This window comes from Sceloporus occidentalis, unplaced genomic scaffold (genome assembly GCF_023333645.1).
Source record: "Sceloporus occidentalis isolate IW3139 unplaced genomic scaffold, rSceOcc1.0.p SCAF_1, whole genome shotgun sequence".
Lineage (NCBI taxonomy): Eukaryota > Metazoa > Chordata > Lepidosauria > Squamata > Phrynosomatidae > Sceloporus > Sceloporus occidentalis.
This window is the reverse complement of record NW_028316981.1, coordinates 171,404,842-171,423,440: the sequence shown is the minus strand read 5'-3', so window position 1 is coordinate 171,423,440 and position 18,599 is coordinate 171,404,842. Positions and strand designations below refer to the sequence as shown.

General features: G+C 43.5%; 1 protein-coding gene across 13 annotated transcripts in view; it reads right to left on the bottom strand.

Moving 5' to 3' along the window:
- Positions 1-18,599, bottom strand: part of R3HDM2 (R3H domain containing 2) — a 189,182-nt gene that overhangs the window by 11,452 nt on the left and 159,131 nt on the right. For 12 of the 13 annotated variants that reach the window (XM_089482287.1, XM_089482299.1, XM_089482303.1 and 9 more), the window contains 7 exons: positions 15,798-16,040; positions 14,706-14,832; positions 12,828-13,063; positions 10,560-10,714; positions 6,720-6,820; positions 542-711; positions 294-438 (listed from right to left, as the gene is read on the bottom strand). In XM_089482287.1, the coding sequence (XP_089338413.1) occupies positions 294-438; positions 542-711; positions 6,720-6,820; positions 10,560-10,714; positions 12,828-13,063; positions 14,706-14,832; positions 15,798-16,040 (1,177 nt within the window). The remainder of the gene's footprint in view (positions 1-293; positions 439-541; positions 712-6,719; positions 6,821-10,559; positions 10,715-12,827; positions 13,064-14,705; positions 14,833-15,797; positions 16,041-18,599) is intronic. The other variant, XM_089482340.1, reaches the window with a different exon arrangement.

Here is an 18,599-nt window from a genome sequence, read left to right as displayed (position 1 = left end):
AGCTGGTTACTATGAGGCATGTCCTTTAATAATGCAGAATATTTGTGTCTGACACTGAAGCTGCCCAAAAATAGGATTGCAAAAGAAGGGCAACTACCCAAAATGCAGCTTGCTAGACATTTTGACTTCAAGGAAGATATTCTTGTGTGAGCCTTGAAGAGCAATTTTTGAGTCCATGTTACACACATTTCTTGAGAGGCAATGGTTGTATCTGAACAAGAGGTTCTCTTCATAACAATATGGATGCCTTGAGCAATTTAGCTATGATAAAGCCTTCAAAGCACCCTCCTTACCTTGAGCTGGTCCCACAGGCCGAGGGAATTGTGTAAGCACTGGGAGGGGACTGAGACCTGTGCAGACGCTGTTGAGATTAGTGACAGGTGACGGCGTAGGGGACTGCGTGGGGGATGTGATTGGGCTGCTCATCTGGGTGTTGGCCTAGAAACAGACAGGAAGAAAATGTTATATGCTGCAACCAACTGCATTCAGTGCAGCTCTTTCCCCGCACTTCTTCCAGCAGATCCTTCCTCATCTTCTCTACCTGAGCACTGGTATCTGGGTTGTAGATGTCTCCAGGCTTCTGACCTCGCTGGTCCAAGCTATAGTATTTGCAGTGGTTCCACTGCACCACGGAAGGGTTCTGGGGAGGTTGGGGGCCATTGGGCACATTGAGTTGCATTACCACAACACCAGACCCTGTCGGAGACACCCCTGCACAGAAGACATCAAGGAGAAAAATGTCATCATATGGCTTGGATACCACATGGTCAGTCCTCCTCCCTTCTTACTTTCACTAGGTTACAGCACTTCATGAGAATAACAACTATTACTATCACTGATGCAATGCTATTAATATGTCAGAATGATAAAAAGAGGAGGGAAAGACATTGTTTTGCGCCAAAAGATCTCTTGCTCACTCTCTCTCCCCCATGTGAGCACACACCAAAAGAGAGAAAAGTTAAGTAAATAAAACAAAAACAAAATCAAAAGGGCTGGACATGAGCAAGTGCAGTGCCTACAGATGTGATGGCCCCCTCTCCCTGAGTTGGGAAAATATGGGAGGAAATATTTTTTTCAAGGGGGAATTTTTTTTAGAGTGTGGGTCAATAGGACTAGGCAGTACAGATACTGCTACAGTAATTCTATCTTCGCAGTTGACTCTGAATAACACCAAAGCTGGGGTTCCTTGACAAGATGGCATGAGAAACCTGCCAACTGTAATTCAAATTCATGTATAAGTTGAGGGTAGGTCTTGAGGACCAAATTAAGAATTTATATATGAACAGTGGATAAGTCAAGGATAAAACTTAGGGTCTGCTTTCTTGCCTGTCCACTCACCCTCAGTTGTCTGCAGCTGGCCTGTTTATCTCCTCACAGAAGGTTGAAAGGAAGAAGAGACAAGTGGGACAAGCAGGTGGTTGCAAACAATCATGGGTGGGCGGCATGCAACCTTCCTCCTCCTTCTCCTCCTCAGCCTCTGTTCCCGCAGGAGGCAGCCGGGCTGGGGAAAGTCTTGAGGGGTGAATGCCCACCCTTCCTCCTCCTTCCCAGCCTGGCTGTCCTCTAAGGAGACAGCCAGGCTGGGGAGAGGCTTGAGGGATGAGTGCTAGCCCTTTCTCCTCTTCCCCAGCCCAGCTGTTCCTTCAGAAGACAGCCAGGCTGAGGAAGAGGCTTGATGCCATATTGACCCATGTATAAGCCGAATGAGGATTCTGAGGTCAGTTTTTTGGCATAATTTTTTCAACTTATAGATGAATATATAAGGTAATACATTTTTCTGAAATACAGCTTTGGATAATACCACTAATCTTCTCCCTATAACCATGATGGTGAACCTATGACACGTGTGTCAGAGATGGCACACGACACCATTTAGTCCGTCACCCAGTAGAGAGAAGGTGGAAGAGGCATTCAGCTGCCTCTCCTGAGGCAGCTAGAGGCCGAGAAAGACACGGGGGAGAAGTTCCACCCCAGAAGGTGGAAGTCACGCCCCGACACCGGCTAACACATAGTGCCGGAAAAATTTTTAGTTGGGGCAATTGGCCCTGAAAAGGTTCACCATCACTGCCCTATAATGTGAAGCTACAACAGAATGGTGAGAATGTTGGAACAGCGGTATCCAACTTGTGGACCTGCAGGCATTTGAGGACTACAATTCCCTGAAATCCCTAACCATACTGGATGAGGTTTCCAGTAGCTGCTTCAACAGCATCTGTGAGCTCAAGGATGGTACTGACTGTTCTAGCAGACAGCCTCAGTTCACAAAGAGAACTGAGGAGGCCCAAGAAGCCCCAGAATTCTTTTCAACAAGGAGAGTTCCATCATGCAGGTGTTTCTTGACATGTGTTGTGAAATGTTTTGTGTTTGTTGTGTGCTTTCAAGTTGTTCCCAACTTATGGCAATACTAAGGTGAGCTATCATGGGGTTTTCTTGGCAAAATTTTTCAGAGGTTTGTCATTGCCTTCCCCTGAGGCCAAGAGCATATGACTTGTCCACAGTAACCAAATGGGTTTCATGGCCAAGCTGGGAATTGAACCCTGGTCTCAAGACTCATAGTCCAACATTCATAGTCCACTACACCACATTACATTCCCCAAAGACAGACAACTGAAAAGCCTAAATTCACCATGTAATTCATTAACCACATATTTACTATACACAGGCCAGTGACGCTTTACTGACAGGTGTGTGAACTATAGCTTAGTATCTGAACAGTTACAGGTGACAAAATTGTGTGGACACAGCATGATCAAGAATGCTATGGTACTCTTATAAAACATGCACAACTGATGTTTGGGGAGTCAATTGGTTCCTTGGCCTAGGCTAATGAACACATCAAAAAATCTAATTTAAAGGCAGCTTATTCTAGAAATTTTTCTGTCTCTGAGATGCTACAAGATTCCTCTGTATCTGTTAAACTTTAAAGATAGTATGGATATACTGAAGGATATACCCTCTGAGGGCTCCTAAGCATGAAGAACAACAAACAACAAAGGAATTCATGTCTGGTTTTGAAAAACAAAGCTATTTAAAAGTGAATTGCCACTTCTGTAAGGTACCAGGAGGGGCAATTAATCCTGCTCTCCCCCCAAAAGACTGTGAGTCTCAGAAGCTTGAAGCTGTAAAAATATCTGGTGTGTGTGTGTTACATACCCCTGTATGTCTGCATCAACAATTATTTTACTACTAAATGGAAAGAATATGGTTCAACAATGACTCTGTGTAAAGAAGGCCACCCACCAAAACGCAGTGGGCATGTAAGGAAGGCATCACTCTGAGAAGCAATCAAGAGGCCAATGGTAATTTTGAAGGAGCTGGAGAGATACACAGCTGAAAGTTGTTGTCAGTGGAACAACTAGCACTCGGATGCTCCACAAAACTGGACTTTATGGAAGAATGGTTATGCCACACCATCCAACCTTCTTATTTTTGTGGAGAAAGAAGCTCCTCTCTAAAGCCTAGTACAGTCACGCCTCCATTTTCACAGGGGATCTATTGCGGACGAAAACAAAAAATCACAAGTATTCAAGCCCCATTGGTTTGAATGGCTGTGCATGGTCCTGTATGTGTACTGCTGGCGCGGGCACCATTTTGTCCCTCAGGACTTGCCGTTCGTGAAAGACCAAGGGACGTGAACGGCAAGACAGCAGACACCGAGGGACAAGTGTATTACTATTCTTGTCTCTTTGTGTGCTAATCTCATCTTATTTCTATGATGCATGGAAGTTGCATACAACTCTCTAATAAATGTAATTACAAATCAAAACCCCCTGCTTGATCCCAGGTGCTCGCAAAGGGAGCAAAGATAGAAGCAGATGCCACCCAAACATTGTGTCAACAAAGAACACGATCAGATGCTTGTGCATCTCTTCTAACTAACTATGGAGTGTCCTCAACATAGTCCAATCTCACTGGATGCCATCATTCTGTGGACATGGCCTTTGTTTTCTTGTTCTATGGGGTGGCTTCTGCTGCCTCCAGGAGGACAAGAATGAGAAACAAGCTAAGGATTGTCACAGACCACTAACAGGGCAATGTCTTGTGGGAAGCTTACCAGGAGGTGAGCATTTTCCAGCCACAGAAAGAAGTCTGTGGAGGTTTTCATTTCCAAGTCAAAAACTGCAATCAGCTACTGTGTACCCAAACCACAGGGGCATGTTGCAAGTACTCATTCAAAAGCTGCAGCTACAAAATGAGTGGAAATGAAACCGTATGTTGCAAACCAATCAATAGTGGTACTAGCAGAAGGTGCCTGGCTAGCTCCCTGCCATTTCTCAGCATGAGCACACTTGTTCACTTACAAGACAAGAGAGCTGAAGTGGCCCCAGGCAGTGTTTCCTGTGATGTGAACAACCTATCTGGAACTCTGTATCCCCAACATTCAGGAAAAACACAACAACAGGGGGGCATGAAAACAGGCACATGACAGGAACATATCCAAGACAGGCCACCTGCTTATAATTCTTTCTCACAGCCCAGCAGAGTCACTAGCTCTGTTGGAAGACACTGGCTGGAGGCTACAACCACAGTGCACCTTGCTACAAACCAGGAAAATAATGCCTTTGGGAAGAGGATGGCAGTGGCTGCTTGCTTATTCAAAGTCAATGGGATAGTGGGCATTTAGCATGGAGCACCCACTTTGTCTAATTGGCAAAGGCTTCTTTTCACTATTCCAATTTCAACGTTCCAAAGCAAGAGGTACCTTCAGAAATGAAATAAGCAAGACTCAAATGGCCAGACCGAAACATCCTATGCTGGTATATGGAAGTTTTCTGCAAGTCTTGCCATGTATTTGTGCGAAAGAACCAAGGAACATGATTTGTAGTATCCCACTGCCTCCAGGAGATGGTGCCACAAATCCAGCTGTAAGGTTTTGGAAGGGAAGGAATCCTATTTTGACTTTGACTGGTGTTGTCGCATGTCTACAGATAGTCATGTAAGCCACAAGGTAAATTCAGGGCCAGAGAATAGATACCAAAAATGCCCTAACTATATGTTTATTGAGCAACTCTATGTTTTTAATATGTCTTTCAACAGTTCAGCAGGCTTCTAAAATTAAGCCACATTGATCCTTTTCCTTTGACCCATCTCTTTCCTTCTCCTGCTCCCTGTAACTTCAGGTACAAAGGAAATATCAACAGCTGAAAGATTGGAGAGGGAAGAGAACCTTAGACATGACAATGTTGAGTTTAGCCATGCCTATCCCATCTTTTCTAACTGTCCCTGAGCAGGCTCCCACCAATCTAAATCTGGGTCCCAACTGGTATGAGAGGGATTACAAATGGGCAGTGGCCTGAACTGGGACTTTGAAGTCCAGCAAGTGTGTGTGAACCTCAGAATGCCCTCAACAAGGCTAAGAAACGACAGTGGACTAAACAGAAGGTTAACTGAGATTGAAAACACAGTGCAGAAATAATCCAGTTTGAGACCGCTTTAACTGCCCTAGCTCAATGCCAGGGAATTCTGGTAACTGTAGATTTGTGAGACATTTAGTTTTAGCTCTGGTGCCACAATAAACTTCAATTCCCAGGATTCCCTTGCACTGAGTCAGGGCAGTTAAAGCAGTCTCAAAGTGGATTATTTCTACACTGTGTTTGGACCCTAGTCTACTAATTCTTGGCTAGGGAAATTCTTCCTCTGAGGCTCATTTAATCCCTACAGAGAGTGACTGTGGCATTGTTGTTAATGTGTTCAATGGAATAGATACCAGTGAAACCAAAGCCAGTGGCCAGTGATAGATAACTTGGTGATTTCTTTTCTTTTTTGTTCATTATAAAAGTTTATTGACTATAAAAAATACACATACATACACACACATAACACACATCATCAAAAATATGATGCGTAACATAAAAAATATGTATCACCATACACATTTCCACCTATACATACCTATACGTACAAACACTGTACTCTCTGTGTTAAATCAATATACCATTTCAATTTCTTTCTATTTCCTTCTTATTCCCTCACCACTTCATCCATCTCATTCTCACCTCTTACACTCCTTCCTTCCTTTTTCTCTATCCATAAATCTTATTTCTACTTTCATTTTCTTTCCTTTCACTCCCTTTCCTCCTCACACTTAATCTTCCTTTCATCTTTCCACTTACTCATTTCTTATCACCTACAAAAAACCCTCATACACTTACACATACCTTCTCTAACTTACTTTATCTTTCATACCTCCTTCCTCCCTACCAATATATGTCTATTTGTTATCATTTACATGAATTGTTTTTACAGTCAATACTTTTATTGGACTCCATGTTAACTATTTCCAAATCTTCTTAAACCACTGGTGCAGCAAAGGCTGGTCCACAAAACTTCTATCCATGGTTCCGTAAGACAAACCCTTAATGGCTACCCAAAGATGTGGCAGATACAAAGCCAAACAGATATCAGCCTCTGGGCCTGCGTGTTGTGCAGAACTAAAACTACTTACTGCAACACCCTTACTTGCTTGCTTACTTACTTTTTACAAATTTATTTTATCCCTGCAATCATGTTGGTACTACAAGTGAAGTGGATGCAGAATTATAACCTTCACATGCTCGGACTATTTTTTTAAAACCATGGTTATAAAATCTGTTAAAGCAACTCAAAAAAAAGTGTGTGGAGTTGGTCAAGGTGTGTAGGGGACAGATGAAATGTTATTTGTGCACTTATCCCAATTTGTGTATTTTGCTGCAAATAAATTGTAAAGGAATCTGCCTTACCTGAATACTGCTGCTGCATCTGTGGCGGGCTGCAGGGCGATGGGGACTGAGGCATCTGGTACTGCTCTGTCCCAGGAGGCTGCAGGAAGCCAACTGAAGGGCTGGAAGAGAGACAGCGAGAGCTGCTGAGGCAGAAAATGGAGAAGACAGCTTTGTTCCTCCTGAGAGGCAGCCATTTCCAAACTCAGTTACACTAGGCAACTGTTAGCACCATTCCTCCGTTTAATACTAATTACTGAGAGTCTTCCTCTAATCAATGTTCAGTTAAGGGAGTGCTGACAGCAAGGATCTCTATTCACAGTCATACAGAGCCTATGTCTAAGTCTGTGGTACAAATAAATGATATTCTTGCTACATACGAACACTTCACTGACAGATTTTCTAAGTTATTTTCAATAGTCAAAGAGACCTACTCAACAAAATTCACCAGCTTGAGTCAAGGTCTTCAAACTTGCTATTTACTGAGGCAGAGCTGCACCATGCTACCCATCAATCCAGGCTAGAAGCATTTATGCTGTGCAATCATCTCACGGATGTAGGACCCAATGATAATGTAGAAAACACAGATTCAATTACGTTTGGTCAAGACGTCCCCAGGAAAGCAAACCTTATATTGCTGGAACAGAGTTGCTCTTCTTAATTAACATCAACAACCATACAATAACTACAACTCCTTCCCATTCCAATCCACAGCCTTCAATGGAACCGTTAGAGGACTCATCCTAACCTTGTCAACCTGGAGAATCCTGCTCCACTGACTCTCAATTAGCTTCGAGGACCTCTAAAACAAAAGCTCCTGAGAATCAGTGTATCAGATGAGAGAAAGATGGTTCTCTAGATCTGATTTACCCTGTAGAATGATACTTATGACCCTAGGAAGATTTCTGTTTCAGGATAATCTCCTGGAACATTACTAGATGATCAAATAAGAGAAGGGAAAGTTCATTCTGTCAGTATATTTGTTCTTTTGATGTGATACTGCTGCAAGAAACTTGAGTCATAAATACTATTGCCCTGAATGGCTTTGCTGCTTATACACTGGAAGCTACTGAGGTGAACAAGAAAGGGCGTCCCAGTTGTGGATTTGCAGTTCTGGTATCAACCTCACTGACTGCGAAGGTAACTTGTTCCAGACAAATGTGAACATCTAGTATTTGTGATTTTAGTACAACTAAATGCTAAAAGCATTATCATTGTTAACATTTATATTCCCCCACTTATATCTAAAGCTCAAATAGTGGATACATGGCTCAAAGCTGAGTGTTATATTTTTTATTTACTTATAAAGTTCCCTGAGACTTATGTATATATAATGGAAGATCTTAATGCTAGGGTTGGACTTAATGACACTGAACTATAAGTCAAATACCCAGTATTAAGCAAATTAAAGGAGGATAGTTTTTTCCTTACTACAAACTTAAAAGATCAAAGATTGAACTTCACTGATTTCTGTTTGGCCCAACTGAAATTTAGGCTGGATTTATTAATCTTGAACAGTGTGGCCTCTGAGGATCATTTGGGTGAATTTACTACTCTTGAATCAGTAAAACAAATTGTGGGATATTATTTTTTGTGACCTTCAGGCGCATTCATACTCATCTTGCTCACAGAGTGCATTTAGTATACATTATCTTGGTCCTTTTCATCCAGCCAAATACTTAAAGAATTTGACTGTTGTTAATTATCGTAGACTTTTTACAAGGCCAAATGCTCAGAGGTAGATTTGCTGTTGTCCCTTATACAACAGGATTACGTCCCTGCAGTAATCAGGAAGTAGAATACAAGAAGCACATTCTTTTGTTTTGTGGTTTCTACAAGCAGGCTTGACAACACATGATTAATAAATTACTGGTGAAACTACAAGGAAAACTGACCCAATTCTATGTCTTATTAATTCTTATTAGAAAATAAGACTCCCAGTGTGACCTTGGTGGTTGCCAAGTTTTTGTCCAAAGCAGTTAGGATCAAAAACAAGCTAACTTCTGCACAAGGGGAAAATGTTTGAAATAAGCTCTCTCTGTATGAATTGACTACTTGTTCATTGTGCTTTTAATTTATTTCATATGTTGTAAATTGATCTTACTCGGTCTCTGCACCATAATAAAGAATTGATTGATTGACTGAACCCTGTTCTCTGGAGTTGTAGTCCAGCTCTCAAACAACTACACCACACTGGGTCTATCCCTCCTTTCTAGTTCATGTATAAAGACTGCTTTTCAAATGGTGGGGCAGGATCCCCAGGGCAGGTAGGTACAAGGCCTGTTCAAAGGGAATGTGAAACTCGGAGACCCTATCTCTCCTTTTTCTCGTCTCAAACATTTTCATGCTTAAAATTAGATATGCATTGAGTTAAATATTGAATTTACTTAAACAAAACTCTATTTTGAATGTTATTTCCTCATAAAATGCTATAATATGTGGATGTGTGAATGAAAATATGCACACTAAATAAACAAAATATTTTTATTCATATACTACATACCCCCCCCCCCCCCGTATGATGTCCACATATAGATACAAGGGGGGGGGGGGTCTCCAAGGGTAAAATGTTTGAGTATCAGTGTCCTAACCCATATAGGTATATAGGATGCAGAAAATCATCATCTCTTGGATGGGAAATAAGTGAAGACATCTGCAAAGCATGTACACTAACTAATCAAAGCTTTTGTTATCCCACTTTCCTCTGATAATCTTCTGATTGCTTCAAACAGATCCATATTTCTTTAGGATATCAGGCAAATTTTGGAACACCACACATTTGTCTTTGAGGTGGGACAAAAATGTTCGCAATTTTTTAAAAGCTGCTTCTGCAAAGACTAAGGGGCTGCATAGACCGGCCATTAAGGCCAGCATCAGGGTGGAGTGGGGGCATGTCGTCCACACAACGCATGTCCCCACTCCATCTCTATACCGGTGTGACGCCGTGCGCTGCACCACATGGCAGGCAGCGTCACAGCGCTCCTCAGGCATTGTGGTCCAGAGGATGCAGCCCCAAAGGAGCACAGAAAAGCTGTGGCGCCAGCAGCTATGGCACCCTTTACGCGGCACAGAAAGGAGCCACTTTTTGTGGCTCCTTTTTGCCAGATCGGGCTTGCCAGATCGGGCTTGCGGTGTGCAATTGCTGTGTCCCTGATCTGCCAGTAAAAGGGGCGATCTGTACAGCCTCTAAGAAAGTTAAACCTTGGAGCAGTGTGCTATAGCCAACTGTGTCTCTGATATTGGGTAGGGTGATATGGATATAGATCAAGAGAGCAACATTCCGCTGACCTCTTAAAATGCGCTCTTTTTAACTGGCTGTCCAACTTTTAAAGAATGCTTTCAGCATTGCAGGTTTTTTAAACTGTGGTTTTACTGTTATTTTCTACTGAATTTTGAAAATGGCTTTAGATATTATCACCTTAATAGAAAAGCTGTATAGAAATGCATGGCACACAAACTGTCTCTGATTCCCTGAGCTCTCATTATATTTTATTTATATCCACTTTCTATACAGCTTGCAAATAAACCCTCAAGACATCTGACTGCTCAAAAAAAATAACCAAACAGAAAAACTGAATCAATTCCTTAAAGAAACAAAAACAAATGTATCCACAAAACCAATTTACAAATTCCAAAATTTCCCTAATGAACTCAAGTAGCATACAACAGAGTGAAATGCCTGAAAACTCTGGCATCAGAACAAAAGTGATAACTTGCTTCCTATAAGGCATTAGGAGAAGAACCTTATGGATACCTTCAGAAGTGGATGGGGATTTTTTTGGAGAGGGGAGCAAGATGCCACAGCTTTGAAGCTCTGTTCCAAGCACCCACCAACATGCAGTTTATCATTCATGCTGTTACCTGGTGCCATTCTGCTGGGTTGGCGGGATAACACTGTAGTAGACTGGCATCCCCCCAGCTTGCAGTCCTCCTTGAACAGACTGGTTTGCTGGTACCAGAACAGGCTGCTGAAAGGACTGTTGGACTACGCCCTGAGACTCATTAGCCACGGGAACCTGCTTGGAGAAAAAGAAGCGGGGAAGAGAAAAAGCCTATTACATTTGGGAATTATGACAATATCATTAGTGGTGGCAATGAGTGTAGCCAACTGACTTCAGATGACAAAATTTCCAGGACCATCAAGATTTGGCCTTTAAATGGAAATTTTAACATTCATTTTTGGCAGGAGGATGTAGTCATTTCTCATGGTTAGAAAAACCTGATGGGAATTTTACTTGATGGGGATTCTTTCATGTTTTGCAGAGGATACTTTATGTGGATATAGAACTACTTTATATTCAGTACAGCAGCCACTACTTTCCTCGGTATCTATTAGCCTTACTCCATCCACTCCATTCCCTTGCCTCCTCCTTCCCATGCTAAATGAATCCCAATCTTCTTTTACCAGATCTTATCCTAGACCATAACAAAAGCCTGAAGATAAATTTCCAAATGGTTTAGCTCAAATAAATGAAAACTAAGCATATCTGTACCTTCTTTTCTTCACTGCATAATAATGTGCAAACATTTTGACAATTGCTGTCGTTTGCCAAAGTGATTCCCCCAATACAGAAATGGTTATGGTAAGTGGAATGATTTGGTCAGCTGAAATAATTAATGGCACAGGTGTTCATTCTAAAATGCATATTCATTCACTGTAACAACAACAACAGCAACAGCAACAATAATAAAATGTATTTATTGTACAGTCTGCATGATCTGATACACCTTTCTTTGTGTTTCTACAAGTTTCAAACAAATAAATGAAGTGAATAACTGCTACATTTAGATTTTTGAGGGAGGTCAGAATTAGGAATTTTTAGATTCCATTATCCACTCTGGATTAGAAAAACTTTTAAACAAACAGTTACTACTTTTGCATGAACTGAACAGAGTTCCTAACAATGCCAACATAACGATCTTTTGCATAACTTCTTCACTGTCCCTCAATTCATTTCCATGGCAAATTTGATAAGTAATTTTTAAACTTTAAATTAGCTATAAACATCTGGAAGCCAGCAGAGGTTCCCAAACTTTTTTTTTTCTCATAGACCACTTTCAAAATTTTACTGGTTTTGGTGAACCCCCTGCTGCTACATTTCTACCATATTCCCAAAACTCATCAAAAAATGTGAAGATTAGACCCCCGTAGACCCCCGTCGAATCTCCCATGGACCCCTGGAGGTCCACGTGGACCACTTTGGGAATCACCAGACTGACCTATCTGGACCCATTTCTCATTATCAGAGGTTACCAGCAGATGCCCACATCAAACAAGAAAGGTGGGTGCAACTGCAAGAGATGAGAGCTTTTCAGTGGTGAAAAACCTTCCATTCTCTCAGGTTCTTCAAGAATTGTTTGATGCATTTTGAATGTCAAACTCACATCTTGTTGCTTTCATTATGGGTGGCAAGTTGGGCTTTGTCATCTGCAGGCTTTTATAATTTCAGATCTAAAATGAGGTGGCATCCTTTTTCCTTTTTTAGGCTTTATGGCTAATTCTGCCTCACTGTTTTTGTGAACTGTCTTAAGATGATGTGAGAGGCTGGATATAAATATTCTAAATAATAATATTTTAAAATTAGGTGTTACAAAATATAGGCAGAACTATTTGTTACAAAAAAGATGGGGCTGCTGCCAAAAGCAGCAGTCCTATATCATGGAGACAGCAGATAAATTTTACTACATATCACACAGCGCAGACAGCAAAATCTTCACATGGAACTCTTTTCCTGTATTCATCAGTCTCACTCCAACAGCAATTAGTTTCCCATGAGTTATATTTCTGTCTTCAAAAAGAGCACCTAAGAATTCTGAATTCATCAGAGAGAACTGTGAAAGAGTTGTAAAGCTGAAGGCTTTCATGGCCAGCATCCATAGTTTTTTTTTGTGGGTTTGGGGGGGTTATGTGGCTGTGTTCTGGAAGAGTTTATTCCTGATGTTTCACCAGCCACAGATGCTGGCAAAAGATCAGGAATAAACTCTTCCAAAACACGGTCACAACTCAAAAAACCCACAAAAAACTGTAAGAGCTGCTCCTGCCAAACAAGGTACCTTGTGCTACAACAGCAGAATTGCCTCTGTGACATTCCCTTATCCTATCATCACACTTTTTCTCTTGCCACTCACTTGATATGAAGGTAGTGGAGTATACTGGACCATCAGGCCTTGCATCTGACTGCCCATATTTCCCCGCTGATTGTTGAGAAGGCTCTGGCTTTGAGACTGCTGCACACCCATCATGTTCTGCATTTGGCCACCCAAGTTGTTGCGCTGGTTGCTGAGGAGACTCTGGCCTTGGGACTGCTGCACTCCTATCATACCTTGGTATGTCTGCTGCTGGTTGGACATGATTGGCTGTAAACCTGCATTGTTACAAATAGCAGATAGGTAATGTATTTTACAATGCAAACATGCAGTGACAAATCTCATTTTGTGTTCCAGGCAGCTAGCCACATTTTCCTTTGGGTTATTCTATTCTAGCACTACCCCAAGGTTTTCTATCCTCCACTTGCACCCTGGAAGAAAGCATTTTGTAGCCACCAAGCATGCTCAATCTTCACTGTGGCTTACTAAACAGATACATCCCATGTTTTCTCCCACAAAATACATGTCCTAGGCCCCATACAGACAAGCCAAAATAAAGCTGTTTTGGGTCACTTTGGGGGTACGTTGTTTAAATGATGCATGCGTTCTAAGAGTGTGGAAGCCACACTCCAGTCCTAAGGACTGGAGTGTGGCTTTGGTGTGTCTTCCGGACTCTTAGGATTCATGTAGCATTTAAACAGCATACTTCCAAAGTAACCCAAAGCAGGTTTATTTTGGCCTGTCTGTATGGGCCCCTACTTCCCCAAATACTATAGTACCCCTGATCATGCCAATAACCCCTAAAAGTCCGATGTGGGCTTCAGAAATGACAATTGAGCACCTGGGTTTGTTATACATGCATACCAGCGAGTGTCTCTTCACGGACAGTCCATTTTCACACCTTTTTAAATTCAGTGCAACTGCATAGATCAGAACTACGAAAAGCTACACTTTTAATTAAAGCTCTACCAGCATGACCAGTGGCCATATGGGAGATTCTCTGAGTCTCTCATTTTTGCTCTCTTTCTGTGTGTGTGTGTGTGTGTGGTGTAGCTTCAGACCAGTCAGTTAGACAACAGACTCTTTAGAGATGGTAGAGACACTGATATTTAGCTATGGCAGGAACCAATCCACAAATTGTGTTAAATGCACACCTGCTACCAACTGCAGCAGTTCTTCCCATCCCTGCTTCTGTTGGCCATTCCAACATTGCAACACGACATGGTGTCATAACGTCCTGCATTCAAATATCACTGAGTGCCAGTGGAGAGGAAGGGGAAATGAAAAGCATTGTGACATTATGACTGCCATTTTATGGCACTAACTACATGTTCAGGGTAGTACCTACTTTGGCTTAAATAATATTCAGTCACTGAAAGCTCACTTGCCCTATATATGCTATTCATCCTTTCCTTGTGAGTTTAAGATAGCAGAAGACATTTCTTCCAAAGTCTACAAACCTAGCTGAAGAAATCTTTTTAAACCTCAGTCACCATGTTCAAATGTTTAAACCTCAGCCACAATGAGTTTAAATGAGACTATAAAATCTCATTTTTAGATACTGAATAGATCCTTAAAAACAAAAAAAGCAGATAGCCTTATGTGCCTATGTGTTTTAATTTAGTTAGCAGACCCAAGTCTTCAAAGGGATATCGACTGCAAAGGTGGCAATATTCTCAAGTACCTGGCAACCACAGAGGACCCATACTGCCCACCCATGCCTTATGAAGGCCAAGGTACCTTTGCCTTCACAAAGAACTGTAGCATGCATATGCTCCAAAGCCCTATAAATAGACTTACTCTCTCCTGTTGGCTACAGGAAAGGGCAATACAGCCTAGATCTTGATAGCAGGACTGAACTGCAGCTCCCACCCCCATTCTTCTCTTTGCTTGGTTTCAATGCACATGCTGCACACTTACCAGGCTGCTGTGACTGCTGAGGCAGCTGTTGGCTGCGCTGTGGGCTGTAGGCCACCGGGTGAGAAAGAGGTCGGTATTGCTGGCTAGAGTTTGGGTACTGCCCAGGAGGGTAGTAAGAAACCTGAATCTGTCAGGAGGATAAAAGGAGTGGTCAGTAAATAAGTCAAAGTAGAAGGCCAAGAAAACAAAGCAGAGGAAAGCTCTAGACTCCCAAGCAGATGCAAGAAATAAGCAGAGAGGGGTTGGTTTCAAAGGGGTGACATAGGAAAATAAACAGCCACAAGGCAAATTAGAAACAGGGAACCACCAGGGCCTCAAAAGGACACATATAAGGTTGAGTCTCCCTTATCTGAAATGCTTGAGATCACGAATATTTTGGATTTTGGAAGTTTTTGGATTTTGGAATACTTGCATACATACAATGAGATACCTTGGAGATGGGACCCAAGTCTAAACATGAAATTCAGTTTACACACCTGAAAATAATTGTATACACAATATTTTTAATAATTTTGTGCATGAAACAAAGTTTGTGTGCACTGAACCATCAGAAAGCAAAGGTATCATTATCTCAGCCACCAAAGTGGATGATTTTGGAGTATTTCACATTCTGGATAAGAGAGTCTCAACCTGTCTAACATTTTTCAGAATGACTACCTCTGCTTATTTTAAAAAAAGCAAAAGCAAACACCCCCATACATTCTGGGCCATTCAATCTCTGCTGAATACCCAACAGAAACATGGGAGTGGGCCACTGAACAAACAGTCTCTGGAAATTCAAGGGGGCTCTCCTTATCCTCCTCCAATCTATCCTTCATAGTTGGGAAATCTTTGCGCAGGCTGTGTGGATGGTGAAGGAGTGAGTTGTGACTGAGCACTGTAGGAGATCCTTGCAAATCAGGCCTGATCCCTCTTCTACCCCAAACCTCAACCTAGTTAAACTGGACAAATCCTCTGCTGATTCCAACGTTCTGTCAGGCTTAAGTTCTATTTGGAACAGATTTCTATGATTTTGCTTTTTTTCAACATGGGTCAATGCTCATTAAGAGCCACACAACCACATGCACGCATCCTGCACACACAGCTTCTTACTTGCTGGGGAGGCTGCATATAGCTCTGGGGCTGCAAAACCTGCTGGGCTGGGGCTGTGTGTCCCGAGGCAGAGTAGTTGGAGGCAGTGATTGGTTGCCCTGGAGAAGCCATGAGGAATCCCGTCTGCTGAGGATGCTGAGACATGATTGGTGGCTGGAACATGCCCGAAGACGGATCAGATGTCTCTGTGGAACCCTGGCGGCTGAGGCTGATTTGCCCAAAGGGATTGCTGAGCTCATCAGCCTGTGATCAGAGGGCAGGAAAAGCAAGCAACCAGTTAAATGGGTTAGTGAGTTTTTCTCATCAGTCAGCACACACACACATATGCATACACCTCATAACAGCTGCTACGCTTCCAGAAAAGTAGCCTCAAAGAATCAGGACAACACCCAGGGTTAGAAAGTGCATACAATAGTGCTAATGAAAATGGATGTGTGACATAAGGCAGACATGCTAGGAGAATACACTTGCAAAAATCAGCAGAATCAGGAATACAGCACTGGCTGGGGGTCAGGAAACCAAATGATCTTTTCATATCGTGATTCTCTGTCCCTCCAAACCACCAAATGAAAGTGATATGATTAGATTCTGAATATGGGACCATATACAGGCAAAAATTAACTCCTTTCTTACAATCAAGGGCTACCAAACCCCAAAATCTAAACTCCAGCATTAGCCCCTTCTCTACAAAAACTGTAAGCATTCATCTAGCTCAGTGCTATTCCAAGTGGTGATCTACAGACTGGCACTAGGCTGCAAGCCACTGGCTGCTGGCCTCAGCAAGTTTCCAAGAAAGAAAGATACAGTTGTAGCCAGTGGATAAAAATACTGTACTGGTCCGTGGCACGCTGGGGGAAAACGCTGATCATATAAATTAAGAAACACTGAACTAACTCACTGCAAAAAAAAAAAAAAAAAAAAAGGCAACAAAAAGGGGGAAGTGCCATGCGATGCAAGTAGGGTTGCCATATCCCGCCGGGGGGCAGGACAATCCCGGTTTGGGCGGTGCCAACCCGGTCCCGGTCCGGTTTGGCGCCCAAACCGGGATGGCCCCGCCCACCACGGCCACCTCAGGCCACGCGGCGGCTCCAAGGCCTTGCTGAGGCCTGGGAAGGCTCTCCACGGTTGGAGCTCCAGCCGCGGAGACGCTCCCTCCCGGGCCCCAGCAAGGCCTTCGAGGCGGCTCCACGGTCGGAGCTCCAGCCGCGGGGTCCTCCAAGGCCTGCGTGAGGCCAGGGAGGAGGAGGAGGCCGCTTCCCACCGCGGCGATCGCTGCGATGAGGGGCGGCCCCCGCCTCCTTCCTGGCCTGGGAGCCGGCCGAGGCTTCTTCCCAGGCCAGGAGGAGGAGGAGGCCGCTTCCCCTCGCGGCGATCGCCGCGATGAGGGGCGGCCCCCGCCTCCTTCCCGGCCTGGGAGCCAGGCCCAGGCTTCCTCCTAAGCCGGGGAGGAAGCGGAGACTGCTCTCATCGCGGCGATTGCCGCGATGAGGAGCGGCCCCCGCCTCCTTCCCGGCCTGGGAGCAGGCCTAGGCTCCCTCCCAGGCCGGGAGGAGGAGGAGGAAGCCTGGCACTGCGGCGATCGCCGCGATGCCAAGCTTCCCCGCGCCCTTCCCGGCCTGGGAGCAGGCCTAGGCTCCCTCCCAGGCCGGGAGGAGGAGGAGGAAGCCTGGCACCTAGCCAGGAAATTTAAAAAAAAAAAAAAGGTCCTACATTTTCAAACCTTGTCCTACATTTGTCCCGGTTTGGAGGTCCTCCATTATGGCAACCCTAGATGCAAGTACTAAGCCAGGTTACAGTGCAGAGTCCCTCTTGTAAGCCTCTCTTACAAAATCATCATCTGGAATGGAGTGGACAACTGTAAAAGGTCTGGGGAGCCATTCAGACTGCTAAGAATTGGAGGGGGGTGGTGTCAGAAAGTCAATTTCCTGGTTACCCCTTCAGAAGCTTCCAGAACAGACGGACATGTTCTTTTCTTTTCTTTTTGACCATAAAAAATATTATCTGGAGAGTACTGGAAGGATTAAGGGCTACAAATACTGCTGTGGAAGCCAAATATAACCCAGGGTCCCCTACTACCCACACCGTTTAAGAGCATCTTTGCTGAAGGAGTAACTTTCCTGCTATACATATCTGAGCTATTAAAAATTTTTCCAGAGTTCACTACAGAAGTGATTGATCCTTACTATGCCAGTGACAAAAGAAGCAGAGTAAGCCACCACTGTTTCTGCTCAAGAATAATATGAAAACACTAGCAGCTGGGAAAACATAGAATCATAGAATAGAGTTGGAAGAGACCACAAGGGCCATCCAGTCCAACCCCCTGCCATGCAGGAAATCACAATCAAAGCATTCCTGACAGATGGCCATCCAGCCTCTGCTTAAAGACCTCCAAGGAAGGAGACTCCACTACACTCCAAGGGAGTGTGTTCCACTGTCGAACAGCTCTTACTGTTAGGAAGTCCCTCCTAATGTTGAGGTGGAATCTCTTTTCCTGGAGTTCGCATCCATTGTTCCAGGTCCTGTTCTCTGGAGCAGCAAAAAACAAGGTTGCTCCCTCCTCCATATGACATCCCTTCAAACATGGGAAGCAAGATAAACTTGTTCTTCATTTGGTAGAAGAACCACCAGTTTCTAACTTTCCTGGGTTGCTCCAAGACATGTTGAAGCTCAAGGCAATAAAATTCCAGCAGCAGCTTCCTTTACTTATCCACGCTGGGTGAAACCTGCCCTAAAACTCTCCTGAGCAAATCCTAATAAAAGGACCAGGAGCTGCGCAAGAAGAAGACTTCTGCAGCTCTTGCT